The 23,660-nt window shown below is 38.2% G+C and overlaps 1 protein-coding gene across 1 annotated transcript in view; it reads left to right on the top strand.

Annotated features, from left to right (window-relative positions):
- Positions 1-2,753: 2,753 nt before the first annotated feature.
- Positions 2,754-23,660, top strand: part of ACYP2 (acylphosphatase 2) — a 40,279-nt gene continuing 19,372 nt past the window's right edge. The window contains exons 1-3 of the mRNA XM_071740410.1: positions 2,754-3,085; positions 3,711-3,727; positions 5,918-6,027. Of these exons, the coding sequence (XP_071596511.1) occupies positions 2,821-3,085; positions 3,711-3,727; positions 5,918-6,027 (392 nt within the window). The 5' untranslated portion in view covers positions 2,754-2,820. The remainder of the gene's footprint in view (positions 3,086-3,710; positions 3,728-5,917; positions 6,028-23,660) is intronic.

Here is a 23,660-nt window from a genome sequence, read left to right as displayed (position 1 = left end):
AAGGTTTAATGCTCAGGGGAGAAGCAGATAACTTACTGTTAAACTAGACCTATCTGTAATAGAGGTTTCACCAATTGCAAAAAACTTGCCAAGCAAAGCACCTTACAGAATAAAGAAGCTCTTATATACAAGCTCAAGTTGTTCCTAGATGCTGCTGTGTTAGGAGTGAAAGTCAATCTGTTCTTGCCTTAAAAGGGAGAACACAAAACAATGCCTCCTGAAAGAGACAGGAATAAAAGATGGCTAGCACATAGTTGAATTAAGAAGGATAAGCTGTAGTCAGAAAAGTGAAATTAATAAGGTAAAATAGGAGATGAATCCTAGAAAAGCAACTGCACAGCAAAGGCCTCGGCAAACTGGTACCATAATGGGCACCAGTGGAGTTCACTGCAGCCTAGAAACTCACCCAGATGTTAACTGTGACTGGTGCTGCTTTTACTAGTTAAAAAAGGTCACCATAGTGACTGAGTAACAGCCTAAATCGAGCATGTGGTTATAGCTAAACTGGCAACAGTATAAAAGACTCTGTATTGTATTTACAAATGTTTATGTATTCTGTTCATCCTCAAGTTCATCCTAAAGGGAACAAAAATTAGTCTGTTGCAGGAAATGTTTATGATACTTTGCGTTCCTCTGCAGTATGATCAAAGAATAAATTTTACCTCTTAACAGATGCAGGTGTTTAGCATTTTTTTACAACTTGCTGCAGCTTGAGGAAGTGCAACCACCTGGTCCTTTTTAGGACAACATCAGTACCCTACAATGAACAGCTGGAAGTGGGGGGGGGGGGTAGTTTCAGAATTTCATTGATTTCATAGAGACTGTCTACATTTTCTGATAGCGCATGCTGAAGCTCTCTTGCTAATTAGGCTATAGGAATACTGTTTGATTACTGATATTGATTACTTGGAAAGTAAAATAAGGTATCATCTTCTGGAGTCCTTCAGGTTCTGCATAGTATCCCTGCTTCTTGTCATGAAATAATGAGACATTCTGACTTGTCTAGGTTAAGAGTGGTAAGATGTTCTTATGGCAAATAAATAAAAAAACCTTAAGACAATAGCTGTAGGAAGGCAGGAGATGAGAGTAGCTCTGAGCTTAGAAGCTCTTGGGGACAGTGACAGAAATGCATTCCCACCCTGAGAAGGAGCCACTGAGCAAATGAGGAGACCTGAGTCATATCAAGAAAACTCACTTGAGAGGCCAAAGATTTTCTTGATAAAACAAAAGCTGCCGTTGCCAGTACTGAAATGTGCAGATATCAAAGGGTAATCAGTACCAAACTAAGGTCTGGTTTCAAGGCTTGTTGTTACAATGCTTTAAGATGTAAATTAGCAGCTCTTGTAATTTTTTTTTTTCTTTTTACCCGTCTTGCTCTTTGGTGCTGATAGGTGGCAGCAAAAGACAGATTTTTAGTCTGTACTGCATTCTGTTCTTTCAGTGAAATTCTCCTTTTTAAAAACAAAATGGCGCCGGCTCCACCCTAGCAAAATGTGTGACTCTGGTAAAAGGCAAAGATATGGTTCAACATGCCCTATAATTAAAGCAAATGGAAAAACTATGTCCTTTGTGCTCCTATTCTCTGTGAGACTAGAAGCTTTCTGATTCAAGGTGAATATTTTTGTTTTGCACTAAATTGAATGGCTGTTTCTCAGGTTACTTGATGTGTCTCAGTAAAGAAAATTATTTTCTAGGTCTTTATCTATTTTTAACTTCAGTCTTGAGATCCAAACATGTAAATGACTGAGGCTGTGCTGTCTTACAGCTAGGACATGATGTGGTGGTAGTGAAATTGCCTGTTGGAGAGACCCAATAGAATAGTAAGTATTTTGATTTTTATTGTGAAGTCACAGTTAATCTGCCACTTTATTGGTTGGCGAGTAAGAGAAAGCTCAGATCATCTACAAGGGTTGGTTGCATGTTGCTAATAGTGAATTCTACTTGAAGACACCTAGACTGTTTATTAAAGGCAAATACAGGGGAAAAACTGTAAGCAGGCACAGAATACTCAAGATTTGAAAAAATCTTTGTGGTGTTTGGAGACTCAGCCTACTAAACAATGAGTTTCTGGCCTGTATTTTTGCACATTTAGTATCTATGTACAATAAATTACATGAAACACTTCTGGAAAGTTTTACTAATGAAAATATGCACACTGGTATCACTGAAGGTTTGGTGGTTTGCTTGAGGTCAGCTTTTTATCTCTGAGGCCTGCTGCTCCAGGTGAGGAAAACAGCCCCTTGATGGCTTTGGCAGAGCCAAGAGAAATGAGCTTTTTAATGCTTTGGGTGAAAGTTTAAGTAATGTGGAGATGTGAGAAACGTCAGTCATGCAACCTTGTCAGGGAGGGATGGCCATGACAAATTTGGGGTTTGTTTTTTTTTGGTATGTTTTAGCTCTCAGCTACTTCCCAGCTTATCGGCTATAATTACTTCAGTTCAGCCATACTTTTTTTGTTTCAATGATTCATGCATGTCCCCGAGGAAGGATACTGCTGGTTAGATGTCATGGGATGCTGGAGGTGGGAGCCCAGGCCTCCTGGCAGGAGCCCTGTAACAGGGGAGAGTCTCTTTCAGACCTCTGTTTTCTCAGCGTATTTTAAATCTCGAATATTAGGGGGGGATAATGCCTTTATCAACGCTCGGTAAATCCCTCTCGAATATTATGGGGAATAAAGCCTTTGTCAAGGCTCGGTAAATCCCTCACGACATGCAGGGCGGTGAGGACCTGACGGGCCGCACCCTAACCCCCTCAGAGCTGAGGGACCGCGTCCCTCAGCCAGGGAGATCCCTGCCGCAAGCGGCTAGAGCCCGGTTCCGGATGCCGTGTCCCCAAAGGCCGGTTCCGGATGCCGTGTCCCCAAAGGCCGGTTCCGGATGCCGTGTCCTCAGACCCCACTGTGAGGCGGCCGCTCAAGGGGGAAGCTTGAGCCTCGCGCGCTGCCGTCCGGCCCCCGCTTGTCCGCGGCCCATTGAGCAGCGCGGCTGCGGCTCTTCCTTCGCTGTCCCGGCCGCCATGTCTGCCCTGGCCAAGGCTTCCGGCGCTCTCAAATCCGTGGATTACGAAGTGTTCGGACGAGTACAAGGTAATGCCGGACCCTTCTCTGCCGGGTGCATGGGGAGGCGGGGGTGTGTGTGTGTGCGAGGGGCCCTGGTTGAGGTTGTGGGTGTGTCGGCCCGCGCATGCGCACGGGTGCTGAGGCCGCGGTGTGTGAGGGAGCGGAGCGGGGCGGCCGCCGCCTCCTCCGCCCCAGCGGGGAGTTGGGGTTCGGGGGAAAGGTTGTAAATATGCCCCAGCTGTGAGGCTCGCCCGGTTCCTTGGGGAGCTACGAGATGTTCTGTCTAAAGCGTTTTGCCTCACCCGCGTTTATGGTCTCGGCTTCTGCCTGCGCGGTTATGTGGGAAGCTCCCTCCCCCTCTCCCGGTTGGGAGCAAGAAGTTAAAATAAAAATTAAGTCAAAGGCAGTTCCCGTACTGCAGTATCTGTATTATGTGCCTGCCGTAATGAAAATAATCGCTTGTGGAAGGGAAGGCTCAAGGTCAGCGTGTACCCAGATTCTGTGGAATTTGCCCCGTGTTAAAAGATTTTGCAACCGCTCTCTGAAATTTCTATAAGAAGACCACAAATTACTTGTATGCAGTTTGCCTTATATTAAAATAAATATTTTTATTCTTTCAAATTATTTTAATGTCCTTTTCTTTCTCTTCTAGGTGTTTGTTTCAGGATGGTAAGGCAATGTCTGATTTACCAGTTCTACTTCACAGTATGGTATTACCAGTGCTAAAAATATGGCAGCAGATCTGTAGAGTATAAACACACTCGGCTGCTTTTTTTGAGCTCTAAGTTAGACAGTGAAGTATTGCAAGTGTGTCTAAAAGAAAAAAATGTTGTATCACTGCTATATTAAAATGGATTTTTAAAAGCTTAATGTGTTGCTTATTTCTATAGTGTCTGTAGGTTGTTTGGATTACTTGTGATAAAGCAGCCACAAGAGCATTATAACATGTTAACCTTCAGAAAGGTTAAAACCGAAGTTCTTGATATTGGCTTCTGAGACAATGTGTTCCAGATTAAGTTTCTAAAATGTCAGTTACCAGCATTTAAAGAAGCTTATTGTTTCCTTGTAGAAGTGTACTACAAATGTACAGTCAGTGGCTCATATCCCAGCCAAGCATCTCTACAAGCTCTGAACATGCAGCAGATAGTTTGGTATTTCACAGAAACTCCAGAAAAAAAGATGACACAGTTTAAGTGAGAACCCTTTTTTGTCTGAAAATAGTGAGCCATGCTTAATATTAGACCTAAAAAGTTTTATGCATTGTTTATAAATATTGTGAAAGAGGACAAAATTAAAATGGATGGCGAATTACAATATGCTGTGTTTTGAGTTTTGGTGTTCCATTAAGTGGAAAAATGTGGTGGGCAGAAGGCTTGCTCTGCCTTGCTTTGAGCTGACCTGGTGCCACGCAAACATCTGCACAGTAGTGCAGGTAGCAGTACTGGGAAACAAGTTGTCAGCTGCATTCCTGTGGTTATAGACAAGTTTGTATGGATAAGCTGCTCAAAATCATCTTGGAAAATAAGCTTCCTGCTTAGCAACATCTTTTCATTGGCCAGATTTCCCAAGAAATTGTTTAACTTTTTAAAATGTAGTCCTGTTGATCTGAAGTGTAGCTGTAGGTGCAGAAATAAGTGTCTAAAGAGGATGAGAATACAGAGTGTAAATTTAGTATCTGTGTTACTGCATATATTCAAATGTTTGGTGGCTATCTCCTATCAAAATGTTTTTAAAACTCTCAGATATTTTAAGAACCATCAGCCTTTTGCTGTTCTGTAATATGACATAAGGGCATGGGCCACATAGTTTTATACCTTTTTACTAAATGTGCAAGCAGCAAAACAGAGATGGTAACTTTATTGTAAATAAATTTGTTATTAATGAAGTTCTGTGCATTGGCTAGTAGTGATTTTGTTGTCCTACATGGATCAAACATTTAATGGATTTCTGCAAAACAGGCTTTCTGTTCTCTACCATTTCAGTGTTGAGAGACAAATTATTAAAACTCCTTACATTTCCTATGTATATGAAATATGGAAAATGAAAGATTCTTTTAAAAAAAAGCCACCTCAGAAAACAGGATACTTGGAAGTCCCTGATTTCATCACAAGAACTGAATAGCCATAATTTGGTGTGGCTATTAGAAAACCAGTATATAATTAGATTATGACCTTTGCTGTTATTTGTTAGTAGTAATGCAGCAGCTGGAACTAGAATTTAAAGGGTGAAAGTCAGGTGGAATGACTGAAAATGAAACTGGAGAAAGGGAACTATGAAGTTGGTACATGTAGCAAATTTAATGAGTTTAGGCACTGATTTTTGAAGAGGCAAGTGAGCAGTGACAAATGATATGGGAAGGGACAGGGTAGGTACAAGGGAATGGTGTTGGCATTAGAGGCCTTCACAATAAAAGCTGTTAAAAGTTCCTAAAATAAGGAGAAAAAGTCTTCAGCCTCCCTGTAAATGAAAAAAAGCCTCAAACCATGAGAAGGTTTCTGTGCATTTGCATATTATACAGGGAAGAAGAAGATGACTTAATGAGCAGTGTAATGTGTTGGTGGGAGCCGTCATATGTATGGTTTTTTTGAAAAAAAGTATTAGAAGCTGTGAAAATGGAAGTGGGAATTAAGTCATACGTTTACCATGTATATTTTAAATATCATTCTTGTTCCAAGCTTGGCTGATTCTGCTGCAACTTCAGAGCTGACATGAATATCTTAATGCCCGAGTATAAGCATCGTACAAGTATTTTTTTCTTATGTGTATGTCTTAAAGCTATGAATATGAAAGTGGGGTTTTAAAGTGGTATTCCTGTGGATGTGCTGACACTGATTGTCCTCTTATTATTTTTCATATCAGTACACAGAAGAGGAAGCTAGGAAATTAGGAGTGGTTGGCTGGGTTAAAAATACCAGCCAAGGAACTGTAACGGGCCAAGTTCAGGGCCCAGAAGATAAAGTAAATGCAATGTAAGTATTTTTGTGGTTTTAATCTTACTAAAGTCATTTAAAGAAACATTTTTCATCCTGAATTACAACTCTGTTCATATGTTGGTAATGTAACGGTACTTCCAATCATAAGGTTTGGTTTTGAGTAGTTGAGGAGATAAATTATTTTAAGCTGTAGAAGTCTTTTAAGCTTTAAAAATAGTGTGTGGCATCAGCCAGTTTTAATTTCAAATGTCATGCAGTTTGTCAGTATGTTTCCCTAACAATTTTTTATCCCATGAAATGAAGAAAAAGCCTTTATTCCTACACACTGAGCACAAATCTGGGTTTTAATTCTTCAAAACATTCTTCGAAAAACTGTAAAGAAGCAGACTCAAGAATTCTTTGAAATGCATACTCAGTGTGTGCTTAGATCTTTTTAAAGGAAACTGCGTTGAAGTATGTTTTTTCCCCTGATTTGAAAAAAATCAAAGCAATAATAGATATTTCAGCAAAGTCCTGTAGCCTCTGGAAATAAATTTTGAAATACGTTTCTTTAAAATAATTAGTATGTTTTTCTTTATTAAACTGCCAATTTCGAGATGCTTACAGCTATTACTCCAAAGAAATGATGTCTGTAAAAACACAAAGCCCAGTTCAGTTGCTTCCAACTATCACTTTTGTCAAGTATGTATAGGGAGATTGTTGGGACTTTCTTGAGGGTTTTTTTCTCTCAAGAAAGAATGAGCAATGGTAAAATTTCCTTTAAGCTTTATTATGGATGGTCAGTTATTGGGGCAAATTCTGCCTGCACTTTGTGATAAAGGAATTGCTTCAAAACTGAACTTAAAGTGAAGTTGGTGTCTTGCAGAGGAAATAGTGTTACATTTTCTGATAAAGATATTTATATATGATTATCTAATATAATAGAAATATTTGTATTAATTACTTTCTTTGGTCTTGAGCTTTATATTAGATTGCTTATCCTGGGAGGCAAAACATTTGCAAAGCCAAAGAAAGGTCAGTTGTTCGTTTCCAAGGTCAAGATCATGTTTTAGAAGACTTGATGCTAATATATTGTAAATGTAGCATGGTGCCACATGGCTTGTTAATTCCAAACACTGAAAATAAACAGGCGAGAAGCTAGAATTTGGTTTCTAAGTATCCAATACAGCCTCCTGAAACTGTAACCTGTTTTTCTCATGCATCCTGCCAGGGAAAAGAAATGGCATTTTACCAGAGCCTGCTGTAGTTCTGCAGTATGCTGTAGCCTGTTTTGTTTTTTTCCTAAAACCTAGAATTGTTTCTCTGTAGATGTAAAATATGATTAGACTTAATTACTTTGAAAGATTATATGCAAAGTAGAGTTTGCTCTGGAGCATGTAGCAGCTTAGCAGGGTTATTCTGACTTGGAGATACAAGTGAAAAATTACTATGTGGTGATCATACAGAAAACTGGCAAAATTCACTGACTTCCCTGAAGCTGGAATTTCACTCTGAATTTTGATGAAATGCAGGAAGCTTAAGATATGAATGAACAGTTTTTTATTTTTAGGCATTTTCAATTCAATATTTGTCTTCATGGTTTTTTTTTAGAGAGGAACTTTTAAATTCTCAGTAATCAGGTCACACTTACGTGAAAATGTATTTTGAAGCCTGCTTTTTATGTTAATTGGAAGGCCTTGCAGACTAATGTTGAACCAAGATGGGTTCAACATCCCTTGCTTTTTAACCTCTAGATGGAGCTGTTTGTTCTGTAGAGACTTTACACTGTACATGCTTTGTTTATTTTTAGACGGATATGGTAGAATCCATCTTTTTCTTCACTGCCTTTTTCTTCTCGTTGTATCTTACAGTCCTATTCTGTTCACTGCTACTGTTCCACAAGTATAACGCCCATTATCCTTAGATATTAAAATCTCATCTTTAGTCTTCCTACTTGGCTGCAAACCGATGAATACTGAAGTCACAAGCAAAGCAAGAGTCGCACCATTTCTAAAATATAATGACATACAGCTTTATGGTAAACTGGAGGCTTTTTTGCCAGCCTTTTTTTTTTTTGAATGGAGTAGAGAAGGTAATCCTTTGGTTTATCTATTTTTTTTCAGAAAGACTCATAGTACAGTTTTTTCACTATAGTATCTTGTGCTTTATTTTTTTTTCCATTTTATTCATCAAATAAGGTTGGAGCCTTAGTAGTCATTGTGGTTGTTGCCATAGCAACTTGCATTGACAGGCTAGAAATTATTTTTCTATGAAAAATTTTTGAACTTTGCTAACATTAGTTATCCATTAAAAACAGAAGATAAGACTCTTTCAGATTGTCAATTTCAGAATTTATTTTAAAAAAACATTTAATATCAGACATATTAAATATTGATTGTTTGTCTTGAATATTGTTTTAAATTAGCAATTAATGCTAATTTAATTTTATTGGTTTAATTGTTCATATCAATGTCTGTTAAGAAGCATTAATATTAACAATAAATAACACAAGACTTGAAAATTACTTCAGTGTGTATCTGCATAGAAAAAAGATTTTTGCCATCTAAAATGGGAGAAGGGAACTCTGTGCTAGCTAATGGCACACCTGTCATTCTGACTGTTTCATTAGGCAGGTGTATCTAAGACTCCTGTCTATACCAACTGGCAGTGAATAAATAGTTTTTTCTTCAGTATAATTTTTTAATTATTGCAGGGATTGGCTCCGGTGGCATGAAATAGAACTACATATGGAGGGTAAAAAGACTCTCCAGATTTAGAGTGGTCCTAGGGAGAGAAGGAAAATTCTGATCTCTGTTAGTGTGGGAGCAGAGAATAAGCGAATTGCAATGGAAGTGAAATACCAAGGGGGGCTTGAAACAAAGTTTATGGTAAAACATGAGCTTAGCAAGACAGAGCTCCTTAGACCATCATAATATAAGAACTTACAAACCGAAGTACGAAGGTTGAAAAACTCTTACTGTTCTTCAAAGGTGAAAGCAAAATAGGCTCCAAATTCATAGGTATATGTTTTAGGGATGTATTTTTTAAATGGGAGTAAAAGTTTACTACTAGAATGATTTAATTACTAGCCATGTTTAATGGGCACAGTGGCTGCAGTTCTGTTGTATCTTTTATCTGATCAAGTCATCCCACATGTCTAGAAAAGCATATAGACATGAAACTGGTTTGAGGTTGATCATGCAAAGAACACTGGTCATAATATGCTTCAGTGTTACAGAAAACCTTTATCAGAGTGTGAGGGCTAAGACTTTTTGCCGTGCTTATTTTCTGTGATTTTCTATAAAAATATATCCACTCTGATGCAGAGCACTAAATGTCTCCTGTGTCCTGTCAATGAGGCAGCTTGGTATGCCATAATAGTATGACTAAAATATTTCCTGGTTGTGCAGTTCTTGGGAAGCTGGCAGTAATATATTTGGAAGGAAAGAAAGGAAAAGTAAGATCACAGTTAAGTTTTTGTTTTTTTGCTGTTAAAATGTGAAACAGTGGAGAAGGGTTCAGATGTGTTCTCACAATTGTAATGAAGTAGAGTTTTTACATGAATCACTGCTGAAGATGGTTTACAGTATTCCAGTTGACTCACTAGCAAACAGATGGCAAGAAGAATTTTGGAATTTTTATAGTTCTGTTTGGGTCCAACTACAACAAGCTCAGGTTTTTTGGCTTGTTTTTGTTTATTTAAAGGTAAAACTAGCTTATAATAGAAAAATAAGTTGTGTTAATCTACAATCTTTGTGGCTAGTATAATGGTAAATGTGACCATCTTCCTCCATACCAAAGGTTTGAGGTATTAATTTCTTAACAATGATTAATTGTTTATTGCTTAAAATTAACGGGTAAAATGAGAGGTATTAAAGTTATGCAGGCTCAGAGCTTGTTCCTGTAAACTAATTGCACTAAATGTTTCTGATCAAGAGCTGGGAAAGAATGGAATTAAACCTTACTCTTTGGTGTTTTAGTAGTTGAAAACTAGATAAATGAAGAACTAATTGCACTCCATTGTAGGAATTGAACTCCACTTGCAAAGGCAAGGAGTGAGTCAGGTATGTCAGAGGATGTAGGTGTTTGCTACTGGCTTTGGAGAATAAAACCAGTAAGATATTAATGATGCTGTGCTGAAGGAGAGATCTGCATGCTTCTGTCACAAAACTGAAGGCCTAGTGGCTTACCCTTGTTCTCCCCTTGCCATTTCACATTGTAAGTGCTGACTGCCCCAAGAGAAGTCCCCTCTTGTTTGTCACTTTAGGGGCACAGCAAAAGGCACTGCTCTCCCTGTGGAACAGGAGTGGTTGAAAGGAGAGAGGTGTAGCTCTCCACTGAAGGTCACACAGCCCACCAGTGACAGCCAGAAATAGAAGTGGACTCCTGGCACATGTCCTGTCCTTTAGACTGTGCTGGATTGTCACTGTTCTTTACTTTGAAATGCCATAAACCACTAAAGCTTTTAACCATGGTTATGATTTTCTGGATATGGAATAGTGCAAAAAGAATGCCCCCATTTCTTCTGCTGGAGTATAAAGATAGCTGTATGACATGACCTTGTAGATTTTCTTAAATATAGTCATTTTTACAGTCACTGTGAATTTGCAATAGTGCAGTGAAACTGGAGTTCTTTATAAAGTATCTACTTCATTTTCTTATCACTGGATTGTTTGTAGTAATAGATCTTTATAAGAAACAGTTTGTTCTAAATTGAGAAATTATACTAAGTGTAGGCTTGTAATATAAATAGTTAATTAGGATTTACTAAGTGCTGTCTTAATAGAGCTTGATCCTCATGTTTTCTTTATCTTTTGAGTAACACGTGTTTTAAAGGAGAGCAGACTAAGCAGTTCAGTTGGTTTTGAGAATAAAACAAAAGTTCTTGTTGAAGATCTCATTGACATGTTCTCTTTGACACTTAAGGTTATGAAGTTAGGGCAGTGTTTAATTCTCACAGCTATTCCTCTAAAATTTGTTATAGTTTAGTCCAATGCCATAAACACAAGTCTACTGAAGTATTTTCATTTGTTGGAGGGAGGAGGGCCACCTATCAACAGCTTAGGTATTTGTTTCTTGAATTAAGTAGAGAATGTTTCTTCCTTGCAGCTCCCACTGAAGCTGCCAGAAATGTCCGCTTGCTTCACTGGGAGCTTTAAAACTCTTTTTTGTTCATTAAAATTTTAAGGTATTTCCCTCTTCGCATGTTTGTAAGTGAAATGACAAAAAAAGTTGTGGAAGGCCTTTCATACATACCTGGTCTCCTGTTCTTCTTATTAGTGAGCATATTAATAATTGTTTACATGTTAGATTCAGGGAAGATGTAAAGCTGCTTTCTTTTTATGTTTATAGAGCATCTAACAGATGTTATTGCTGTAATTAAACAGGACTGACTTTCTGGAATAAGAAGTGTTAGTCTATACAGTGTCTTGTAAAACTTTAGCATGTGATCTTTGGCAAGGTGCTTAACTTTTTTTTGCTCTGCTTCTCTGGTGACTTTTCTCTTTCAAAATGATGGTATCAGATAGATATTGCATAAATTCTTCAAAGTCCTTTAGCAGTGTTAATACACGAAGTCCTAATTTGCTACAAAATTCCAGAGTTTTATTTGCTTAGCTGATCTTGGTGGCAGCTGAAAGCAAGTAGGATTGCAAGGTTGTATTGGATTGTACTATAAACATAGGTAAGTGGAACTGTCATCTGAACAATTAGTTTAGGGGTTTTCTTGCCTACGTAGAAGAGCGATACAATCTTTTTACATCCATACTTTTTGTGCTGAAGAAAGAATGTTCTCTATCTTAGTGCCCCAACACAACATTTACAGGAACACTTATGAGTAAAAGTTCAGTTTAAGCCAGTATTTTCAAGAGGCTTTTGTACTCCATCTTATCAAGGGGAATAACTGTGTGCTCACAGTTAAAAATAGATATCTGACAACAAATGGGTAATTATCAATTTGGAAAGTGCAGGTTTTGTTTGAATGTTTGCCTGTATCAAATTGCATAAACATAGTGGTAAGAAAACTGAGAAACTTATTATAATTTCCTATGTAGAAAAGACTTGAATGCTGGTGAATTTACTTATGTGCATATATTACACACATACAATTAAATCCAGCCAGTTTATATACACATATCTTGGCTACAGCTTGCATGTGATGTTTCAAACAACTTCTGTGACTAAAAACCAACTACTGTAGTTCTTAAACAACTTCAGAAATTTCCTCTTTTTCTCTCTTTTTTAATTCAAACACACTTTCCTTGACCTCAGATTCTGATGTGTTTTTCCTACTGAAATAAATTGAGGCATATAAAAACCTTTTGATTGTTTTAGTTTGGTTTTTTTCTTTTTTTTGTTGTTGCTTGGTTGTTTTTTGTTTTGGTTTGGTTTGTTTTTTAACTGCATTGCTGAAGGCTAATGTGTTTTAGCAGATTAGGGACAAAGATTGTATAGGATGGTTGCAACTTTTTTCAACATCATTCAGGGAGCCATGACAAATGTGTAACTTAAATACTGGTATTAATTTTTTTTTGTTTCCTTTCAAGTAAATTCTGATGTTTCTCCTTAGGTACGTACTAATTGACAGCAGCACGAACCAAGGAATAGCCAGGGGTAGTTACACTGTAGCTGGATATCCTGGTGGATCTTTGCCTTCTGAAAAGTGCAAGTTGTAACCTACAAGTACCTACTTGTAGGTACTCCTATCCTATGTCCTAACCTATGGAAGCTTACTGAGAAGGAAAAGAATTCAGCTTACTGGTCTTAAAATGGAGATTAAATGCTTAAAATGGAGATTAAATGTGCAGAGCAATGTTAAAAGATCATCACTGAATTTGTAAAGCCAAGCATTCAGAAGTTGGGATGGACTAGAAATTATTTGTACTACAGTGCACTATAATGTCTGCTTTGTTCTCTGATCTTTCCACTTGATGGTTGAAGGGATTTGTTTTCTGTGTGCTGATTATATTAAAAAATTAATAGACCAATAAGTAGAGAACAAGCCTGTTACAACCACTTTTGTATCTTAAGAGGGATGAAGGGTCTTATTCTGGGTCTAGAGGTTTATGTTTATAATCCACAGGAGAAAGCATCATTGAACTAATATTGAGGTTGCATAATGTAAGGATGAAAGGACCTCTACTGCTGCTGCTGTCCCCAGAACAAGTGTTATGAACCAGGCAAACAGATCAAGGATTAAGCTGGTAGTAGCCCTTGCCTCTTAGAAATCAGGAGGGAGTATTTTTCGGGTATAAGATTTTATAGTCCAAATAGACTGGCTACAGTTAATTACAAATACTGTGTTGAGTGTGTGGGCTTGATTTAGTCCTGAATTCACTGGTGTAATTATGCATACATCCTATGATGTGATGATCATTAGTTCCTACTTAAGATCTTATATTCTGGTGGTAAAAATATTGACTTGGAAAATCATAATCTTTCTAGGTTTCTAGCACTTCATTAACTAGGCAAATCTAGAACTTTAAGGGAAATATTTTTAATTATGACATGCTTTGCAGGTAGTCAGAAAGGAAGAGGAAACTTGTTAGAGCTTGTTATATGGGGAAAGAGCTCTGAAGCCTTTTTATGTTGCTGATACCTGCTTATTCCACAAATTTTTGTAGTACTGGTTTGATTAATGGGCAAGCTATGTTCAGTTTAATTACCACATTTTTATAGAAGATGAGTATGTTTCACACTTCTATACTGAAGATATGCCTTTTGCCAACAAGAGGAAAAAACCCATAATTGCTTCTGCTGCTGGTCTGTCTGCCACTACTACTGCCTTGCAGAAGTAGGGAAATTTGTATTGCTGGGTAACTTTGTTAGATAATATATAACTCAGTTTTACCTTTGTTCTTTTCTCTCAGCTCCCTGTACTCCCTTGTTTCACACTCCAGGGGAATACAGTGTTTATTTGCTTAAAGTGGTGCCTTGAGATTTCTCCCTTGAACTAGGCTGGATGTTACCAACTGTCCTTCAGAGTGAACAGCACTTTTGGTATCTTTGCATTTGTTTTATGTGGCCCCTCTGAAGGTGATACTGAAGTCTTCTTATGTAGAATTAACATAAATAATCTTGAAGATGCTGTGTTTGGGCTGACATCCTTTTCCTCTCCAGTTGATATTTGCTCTGTATTACTGGATTAGAAGCTTTCCTTGCAAAGCGAGTGGTTTTTGTGATACTTTTTTCTGTAGCTGGGGTGAAACAGCTGGCTGTCTATAATGAATACTGTGCTTGTGTACCTTAAATGCTTTCCACTATTGTTCTGACTTGTGCTCCCATGTTGTGGTGCTGTGGGCTCTTCCTGCTCATTTCCCTGCTGCTAGTGGAACAAAGAAAATCAGACTGGAAAAAGTCTGGAAAGTATTCAGAATTGAATGAAAGCTTCTAAATGGGCAGCTGATGTTATGTTTAGAAAAAGATTCCTTGAACTCCCAGTGACCATTCTGATGGGAGAGGGGTCTGGACAAATAGGTTTCCTTCCCTTTTTTGACTTTATAAGCCATTGAATTTTAATACATACTAGAAAACAAACCATCTGGAGCAACAAACACAATCTACTCCAGCTCACAAATCTCCCAGCAATCATTTAATGAGATTTCAGTCATCATATTTTTGGATATAAACAGGTTTGGCCTACCATATAGGAATTCACCTGAAATCCTGTTATAGTGTACAAATGCTAATCCTGAGCTTCTGGCCCTGCTTGTTGTATAATACAAGCCATTCCTTGAAATTAGATTTCAAGGTCATTACTGGGAAACTTTTCAGACAGCATAGCTATACCCCACTATTGGTCTGTGTAGTTTCAAAGTTTAGATGGCTCTGTGTTTTGCAGAGGTTAAGAGTTTAGGTAAATGAGATTGTTTGTTTGGCTCTGTTCAAGGCAGGGTGGAAAAGAGCAGACAACTGCTGCCAGTCTGAGATCCCCCTGACCTGACCTGCTCTTGCAGATTGAGGATCCAGCTAGAAGCTGGAGGCTGGAAATGAAGATCTTCCTGGTCAGTCTGAGGGCTGTAAGGTCTCTGGCCCTAGGACAGCTCCACAGAGGCTGTTGCAGGGCCAGGAGAGTTACAAGAATTGGTATTGAGTAAGGCTGCATAGCACAATTATCTTGAGGCTGTCAACTTTGAAAGCTTAGGCTCCCAAGCAGCCTCACAGACAAACTGACAGTTTGCTCTGATGAAAACAACTTTGTTGGAGAGCAAATTCGGACATTTTGGAGATGAATCTCTTTAAACTCTTTGGTCAGCTGCCCGTTTTCCAGTGAATCACACCTGTAAACTCTACCCATGGTTGAGAGTCTATAAATAGAATTTTTATTTGTCCTTCTGCAATTTACTGCTGTATTTGCTGAGCCCTACTTGACGGGGAAACTGTGCTTGAACATCAGCTTCAGTGATAGGAAACCGTTTGCTGTTCCCTGCTGTTTGTCATAGGCATCGCTAATGATGTCCACTTATGCTTAGAAAAAAAGACATAGCTAGGATGTGACCAGCTTTGCAACAGTTCAGGCAAACAGGGCTCCCATGTTGCCTTGCAAAATTGCTGCTGCCTCTTTGGCTGCTTTTCCAGATCTTTTTGTTGAAGCATGAATTGCTATATTATATAATCCTGCTTTCCTCAGGAACACTCGGCAGTGATCCTCACAGTGTGTTGTGTGAGACCTGCTGGGGAAAGCAAAGCTGGATGAATGCTGGCTGTCCTAGTGATGAACCCTGCTAGCACAGATGTATTTATTTGTGTTTTCAGCTTTCTTCTAACTCTCAGTTAGGGGGAAAATACTAGCATGTGGAATGAGATACATATCTGCTTGGGTTTATATTGAAGTGCATTGGAATGTCAGGGTATTTTATTGGAATCCCCTGAAGATCAAGATCTAATGGATTTCTGTGTTGTCCACAAAACACATCAACAGTTTGGTATGAAGTTCAGCTGTCAGGACCTATTTGTTACCCAGCCTAGGGGGTGTTTTGTGCCACTTTTGCAGTTAATTACATCATAATTACATCAGTAGCAATATAGTGTAATGACAAAAAGAGTTAGATTTTGTGCTATTGTAATCGAGCTGAAAATGATAGCCATGAAGGTACTGTGTGTTTTTGAATGAGGGCTGAGGCACAGTGTGGTAAACTCTTGTCTTTTTAAGTTCCTAGCACAAATCTCAATCAAAATTGAACACAACTCTGAGTAGCTACATATGGATTGTTCCCATTCTATACATACAGAACTGGGGCACAGAGCAGCATCAGTACTGTCTCAAACAGCAAATGTGTGGTGGAGTTGAGAGGAAGGTGTGGGACTGTTGATATCCTGTCCTTCACTAATAATCAGAACAGAGTTTTTCCTTTTCAGTTGTTGGTATTCTGTGCCTTGGCTTGGTAATATCCTAAAACCACTGAGGAATAGCACCTTGCATTAAGTATCAGGGTATAGTGTGCTTTTATCCAGTTTCCTGTAACCTTGTTTGGACTGTTTCAAGCTATATTGTTTCTTTACTGTGTCAGATTTTTCTGAGCTAGCTGGAGCAGTCACTTTCTGCTAGGTCCTCCCCTGATGTTGTACAGTATATAGAACAAACAAAACCACAACAAAAAAAAAAAAAAAAAAAAAACAACCCAGCAACTTACAGGCTTTAGTCAGTCGGGACCCCATTCTGCTTTATTAACATGTTTTAGGAGATTTCTGCTACCAAGGAACAGATTGTAAAATTATCAATAAAGCCAGAGAATGAGAAAGTATTGATTTACAAATGGAAGCCTTTAGTACAGAGATGAACTGATTGCCAACAATTTCACTGGAGTTTTATTGTAGACTTGGAATTAAAGTTGGTTTCTGACTCTCAGTCCAGTCCTTTACCACTCTCTATTCTTTGCCCTTCTGATCCTATAGTATAAAACTAAACACACTCAACAAAATTGTTTAACTTTATTTTATAGCTATTAAATAAGAAAACAAATGCCCTTTGTAGTTCTTCCACAAAAGAAGTGAAGTGATTGTTATGTATGCCAGCTGGCATTTATTTTTGTTAAACACTAGCCTCAATAATAATTAATTGGATAATTACATAGAAATTTTCATTCTGGCTCATGTCCGTATAGATAGTATGGGCAGAAAATTCTGCGCCATAGCAGTGTGGAGTGGAATGTACAAGCAATTAATCGTTTCAGTGAGTACTTGTAAACAAGGTCAGCTCAGCAGGCACTCAGGAAATCTCTTATGAAATGTGATGCTGTCTTCATTATCCTTTTAAAGGGTTTTGATGCAGGACCAGAACAGCAGGCAGGATTTATCTCTGCCATGCTGTTTTAGTACATACAGCAGACTTCTTCAGGACTTGTATACCCACAGATAAACATTAAAAAACAAAACAAAAAAGCCCTGACCTATAGTCTTTTGTTAAGAGTGTATGTTATTCTTGTCTTCTGAAAGCTGTTCTTCTGCCTGGGTTTAGTGACAATTTAGTGACAAATTAAGGATAACAAAAACCTATTCAACTTTAGTGTCTGGCTTACTATTTTAGCTACTATGAAAAGAGATGTTATTACCAACTAGAAACATGTAGAAGACTGACAACCTAAATACTGAGTCACAGATATTGTGAGAAATGCTAAATATTTTGCTGTATTGTGTTGAGAGAGATCTAACAGACTTGGCAATAATCTCAGGTTTTCTAGTTGTGAAGCAAGTAAGGTATGTCTGCTGGTGACAAATGGAAATTGTGAAGTATGGAGCACACACAGGACCTGGGCATGAAGGAGCATGTTGCTGGGATAGGTGCCAGTGTTTCCCTTGCCCAGTGAGTTAAAATGACATGTTGCTGTGTGGGACTGACGTGGGAGAGGATGCTGGAGCTTGTGGGACAGCATTGTGACCTGTGCAGGGATCACTGAATAATCTTTCCCACTGGAGACCTGCCTGATGCCTTCACCCTGACAACAGTGTCCCCAAGGAAGCTGCATTGTGCTATTTGCTTTCCTCTTCCTGACTGTGCTTTAACTATCCCCCCAAATGGAGGTAAAAAAATGGAGTTAATGGCTTTAGTTGGAGTCTTGCATGGAAACTTGACTTCTCCCGAGGGGATTATGTCACTGGGAATGTGACTTCCTGTAGAAAGTCTTAAGAGGTCTGTTACCATGTGGTTTGAAAATAGAACTTACTGAAATGTTTTCCCAAGCTAATGTGGGTATCAAGAGTTACAGCATAAATTCCAAGATGTAGAGCTTCTGTCCAGATGTATGTCCCAGGTGTCTTTACTGGGATTCTGTCGGTGCAAGAGTCGGTCTGGGCGTATCTCCCTGACTGCTTCCTGGCACTTGTTGTAAACATTTGCCTTGCTGTTTTGTTGCCCATTCAAAATCATGGCATATGCTTTGAGGCATGGAGGACCTGGCAGAAATAGCAAATCATCTTATTCTTTGGCAGGTGATATGTGCTGTCTAACCCAGTATTTTAATGATCAAATGGAACAGTAATACCACAGCAGTAAATATATAGTCTCCTTGGTTAATATGAATCAGTGTTCCAGGTGGCAAAGTGCTGGTGTCTCCAGTAGGCAGTTGCTTTTACAAAAAACCCTCAAAGGACAAAGTGGGAAAGGACAGAGAACTTAATAGTTGTTTCAAGAATTCATTGATGTCAATGAAGTGTATCTGGTATGTAGCAAGTGTTAATTTTAAACAGCTGTCTTTAGGTAGCTGTAAGTTCTCTGATCTGCACCTCCAAAAATACAACCCAGAATGGTCGTGTTCAGCTGGTCACAAGATCAGGCAAATCTGCAGGTGAAAGTTAGCCCTGTTGAAATGAATATGACCAGGGGTGACACAGACCTGCCTGAGGGTGGAACATGCAGTGCCTTTCAAGTTAATGTTGATGCCACTTGTTTAGAACATTGTGGTTGGTAACCCTTTTCTCCTCTCAAACTGCCTCCTGGCTCTTAAAGTGGATCAGCGGTGTAACATGCCAGTGGCTTTTGGAATTAATCTCAAGGTCATACAGGAGTACAAAATGGAAGGGCTGCTCTTTATGTTCTTCCCCCCAGTCTTCTGTGGGCCAGGAAGAGGTACACTATTGTTATTTTACAGGCACCCTGGACTTTATCGTGAAGTTCATGTTTTTTCTTTTAATTCACTACATATCTGAAGAAAAAATTTTAGCCTGTGGCAGTGTAACATAAGCCTTTTACCTTTATTTAAAACAAGCATTTATGTTTAAATAACTAGCATATAGGAAAAATTTTACCATATTTATATTAACTTATGCATTTTTACCATTGTCCACAGTATTTCAAACAGGACATTGTGAGCCTGCTAAAAGTACAGGATTGTTGTTACAGTAAGTGAAAAGACCCTTTCCTTTTGAGTTGCTGGGAGCAATGAGATGGAGTTCACTTAAAAGCAAGGCTTTATCTAAAAGTACTCCAAATGCTGACATAAAAGAAAATGTGAGATCTGGTTCTATAAACCCACTCAAGGAATAGGGAGTGAGATGGGCAGAAGAATCAAGTGCTTCTAAATTTTTTTTTTTCTTTGATTCTGTTGTTCTCCCATAAAGAAGAGCAGCTATCTTGAGGCCAGTAGACATTGAAATCTATGAGCACTTTTGCCCTCCCATTTTTTCTCTGGCTCTGCTATAACTTGACAGCAAATAAGTTCCTCTTGTGGCAGTTCAGGATGAAGTTTTGGCTACTTTTATACCACTATAGTAGGACAAAGTGACTGGATGACAAAGATTCTGCCTTGATGAAATTTAAGCAATCTTATGATATATTAAAACTTAAGAAAGCCAGCCTCATAAAGGTTTTTTTCAAAGCATGCGGATCTTGATGGAAATACTATTTTTCAGTAAAAAGTTGAAAAGTTAAGTTTCTTTGGGAGGAAGGGCTTAACCTATGCAGAAGGCTTCTGCTCTAGCAAATAACTTCTCATGTATTTTAGTTGGTGAATAAAAATAAAATGTGTAATAAAATGTCTATAAAGCAAGGTTAGTTTTTAGTTAATGAACTCTATGGAGAACAGCAACACTCTGTTCTGCAGCATCTCTTCAGGTACACTGATAGTATTCATTAACAATTCAGTAGTTGCATCTTGCTTGACTGCATTATTAGCGAAACCTTTTTTGACAAGAGTTGATGTTTTATCTTAATACTCCAATGCTTGATACAAAAGTGTTATGTAGGAATTGAAATTCTGATTTAAAGAAAGGTTTCCAGCCTTGGAAGCCTTTTCTCTGCAGCCTCCAACTGCAGAGAAAAAGTTGGCACTGTTAAGGTAATGGCCAAACCCAAAGGCAAGCAAAATGTCTGAATTTTATTTCAAATATATTGTAAGATTTCAGTTGGCCACGTGACTTTCTGGCACTTCATTAATAAATCTGTATGTGTGGGATTAGTAATAATCTTTAGTGAAAGGGAGATATTAAGAGTATTATGAATAGTTTCCCAGTATTTCTTGTTCTGGGACATATCTGTTCAGGTTCATTGCACTTGTTGTTGTTCTGATACCTCTTTCTCCAAAGAAAGAAAAAAGAATGGTAAAAATAAAGAAAGTAATTTTATTCAAGGAAATATATGTTTGTCTTTTTTTTTTAATCAGTTCCAGTGCCATACTAATAAAAAATAAGAAAAAACAGATCCTGAATCTATGTTTGATAATTGGCTTGACCGAATTCCAAGTTGTTTTTCTTGGGAACTGTTCAGCCAGAGCTATATCTGAATCTATAAAGGGGGCGTCTAAATTTCTCAGCCTCACAACAAAGTTAAAATATAGTGCTGTGTGCGTGGCTCATGAGCCAATAAAGTTTGGTATGAAATATCAACTGCTTCATAGTTGGAGATTCTCCATGGCAGGAGTCTCATGTGTTACTTCTGGATGTGTTTGCTTCTTTTACCTCTTCAGTATGCCTTTGTTCATCTCCTGCAGGCTTTCTTGGAATTGTGGAGGCTTTGTATATTAGTATGTAAGGAATTGTATTTCATCTGTAGTTTGTGTTGTGTGGTGGTTTTTTTCCCCGTAGCTGCATGAAAAATCTCTCTTGACTTACTGCATTTAAATTATGGTGGTCTTTAAACTGCCCATGTCCAGTGAAAAAAGAGATGTGTACAGAGGAGGGCTGCTAGAAGAGGATCTTCAGTGTTGGGATTCATATGTATAGAGGAGGTAAGGCACAAACTGCTTGTGTAGGAATAAACTTGAAAAGTAACAGGATAAGCTGTAAATTATGTATCTAATGTGTAAGGAATGGTGAATGGAGTCAAGTAAGTATAAAGACACTTATTTCTACATGTGTGAGATGCTCAAGGGAAAAAAAAAAACACTTCAACTGTTTGTTGAAAAAATATGTAACTCTCGTTTGTTTTCAGTATGTTTCCAGAGAAGTTAACCTTGTGTGCACTCATGGGTCTTTATTGGGCATTTCTCCAGTTAGCTTGGTATTGTTGGGTTGCTAGCACAAAGCACAATTGGCAAGATAAGGAGTTATTTTCCTCAGGGTCTGCTTGTTTGCAGTAACTGAAATCATTAGCTTGGGGTACAAAACAAATATACTTGAGGTTGGCAAGGTCTTTGTACTAAGCAAACTCTCCTTAGCTTTCTCTTTAGAACTCTGTAGGGTTTAAATGGTGCCAAGAAACTATTTTCCACTTGACTTGGTGTGTACAGTATAGTTACTGTCAGGAAAGCTTTGCTTCAGTGTGTAGGCTTACAGTTTTCTGTTCTGTGCCCTTGCAAAACTGGCACAGTGAGCAGTTATTTGCTTCATTTTTCCAGACACATTTGCCATTTTCAGAGCGTATTCTGAAGTCATCCCTTGCTTCTGACTCATTGTGCAGAGGTTCCCTTGAGCCTGGACTTTTCCTGAGTCAAAACAAGCCTTCTGCCATGCCTACAACAATGGGAAATGTTGGTTGTTTAATGATTAACAGATTAAACCAGTGTACAGCTAAGGAGTCATGTTTATTCATAAAAATAATTTTGGAAATTAAGCATCAGTCAGGGAAACAAGTTATCAGAGCATGATGTATTCACTGGTGCTTTTGGATTTGAGACAGTAAACAGGAGGGAAAAATTTCGTAATTGAGAAATAATAATGGGAAATACAAACTAATGGGACGCAATTTTTATCTTCATGGGAGATAGTTGTTTTTTTTTTTTTTAAGCTTAGATGCCATGTCTGCTTTACTGATATTTAATATTAGCTTCATGATATTAGGTGTTGATAAAAGCAAAATAATAACAGTGTGGTTTGAAGGCTTCCTGGGGGTGAATATGGGCAGTTACTCAAATACGTAAATGAAAATTTGTTACCAGTATCTTTAAGCTGCATTGTCTTATGTGTAATTCGTGCCATGCTCCTGCCCCTCTCCTTCAAGGCCTTTTCAGATGCAGAATTTCAGATGCAGTTCCAGAATTCTGAGATTGAGGGGGAAATGAGGGAGGGATGTTTGATCCCTCTACTGTGTTCATTCCCTGAGCGTAAGGGTGGGGGTGGACAGGCAGTGAACCTTCTCTCTAAGAATACCTGGAATGAGAACATAGAAGCAGGCAACATCTCCAGCAGCTCCAGCTGCTGCTGTGTAATTCCATTTGGCAGGAGGCTTTAAAACTGTTTGGGGCTGGAAGTGTGTGCTCTGTTAAGAGCTGTTTTCAACAGTGACACAAAAAGTGGGCTGCTCAGACAAGGGCCATCATGCTAATATCAGCAATAAGCCAATACTGTTAGTTTCTGGAAAGCATCTAATATCCAAACATATGGGTATGAAATGAATAGGCTTGAGGAGATTTTGCGAGGAGCCAGGAGGCACACCCTAATATTGTTATACTAAATGAACCATAAATTAGATGCACTGTAGGTGCAGTTCTGTCAGCTTTTTAAGATACAACTTTTTAGATACTGTTTTAACAAAATTACAACAGACAAGAGGGTGTAAAAAGGCCTGAAATGACAAACTGCCAGGAAAATGTTTAGGTCCAAAATCTCTGCCAGTACTGCCATTAACTTAGTTATGTTAAAGTTAAGAAAAAAAGGTGACAAATGTTTGAGTTTACATTGCAGGAGTGAAAGCATTTTTAACTACAGATACCTAATAAGCTAGAATAACAATACTAGAGTTCAATCTTCAGTGAGATGACTTTATAGCTATCTATTCTACAGCTTATGGATTTGGTCTTTTGTGGCAATATGCATTTGCTTAAGAATGTAGTTACTTTGAGGCTACTAACACCACTCCTCATCAGTCTTTCTGGCTACGTCACAGAAATGAGGGTATTAAAGATCTTTTTGTCCATGAACTGTAATACAACACATTCAGTCATTCCACCTTTGTCTCTTAATTTTTCTATTTCACCTTATCCAAGGCTAGAAAAAGAACTTCTGCTTGACCAGCCAGACTGTGCTCATCCTTTTCAGTCTTCCTATTTGAGCTTCTTTCCTGACAATTTCATTGGCTTTTAAGATTCACTGCTAATACTGCATTTCTTCTTTTTCATAAGTTACATTTCCTCGATTGCTAGTGCAATAGTTTTGATGCTGTGTAGCTATTTGTGGGGGAAAAAAAAAAATAAAGGTGCCTGTATTTGGAAGATTTAATTTTCTTGTAATTTAAACATATATTTTATATATATTTACTAATTTTAAATCCATCCTTGTTGATATGCAGCTCAGGTTTTGTAGTTCAGTGTTTTCACACTAGA

Source organism: Heliangelus exortis, chromosome 3 (genome assembly GCF_036169615.1).
Source record: "Heliangelus exortis chromosome 3, bHelExo1.hap1, whole genome shotgun sequence".
Taxonomy (NCBI): Eukaryota; Metazoa; Chordata; class Aves; order Apodiformes; family Trochilidae; genus Heliangelus; species Heliangelus exortis.
This window is presented reverse-complemented; position numbering and strand designations above follow the sequence as displayed.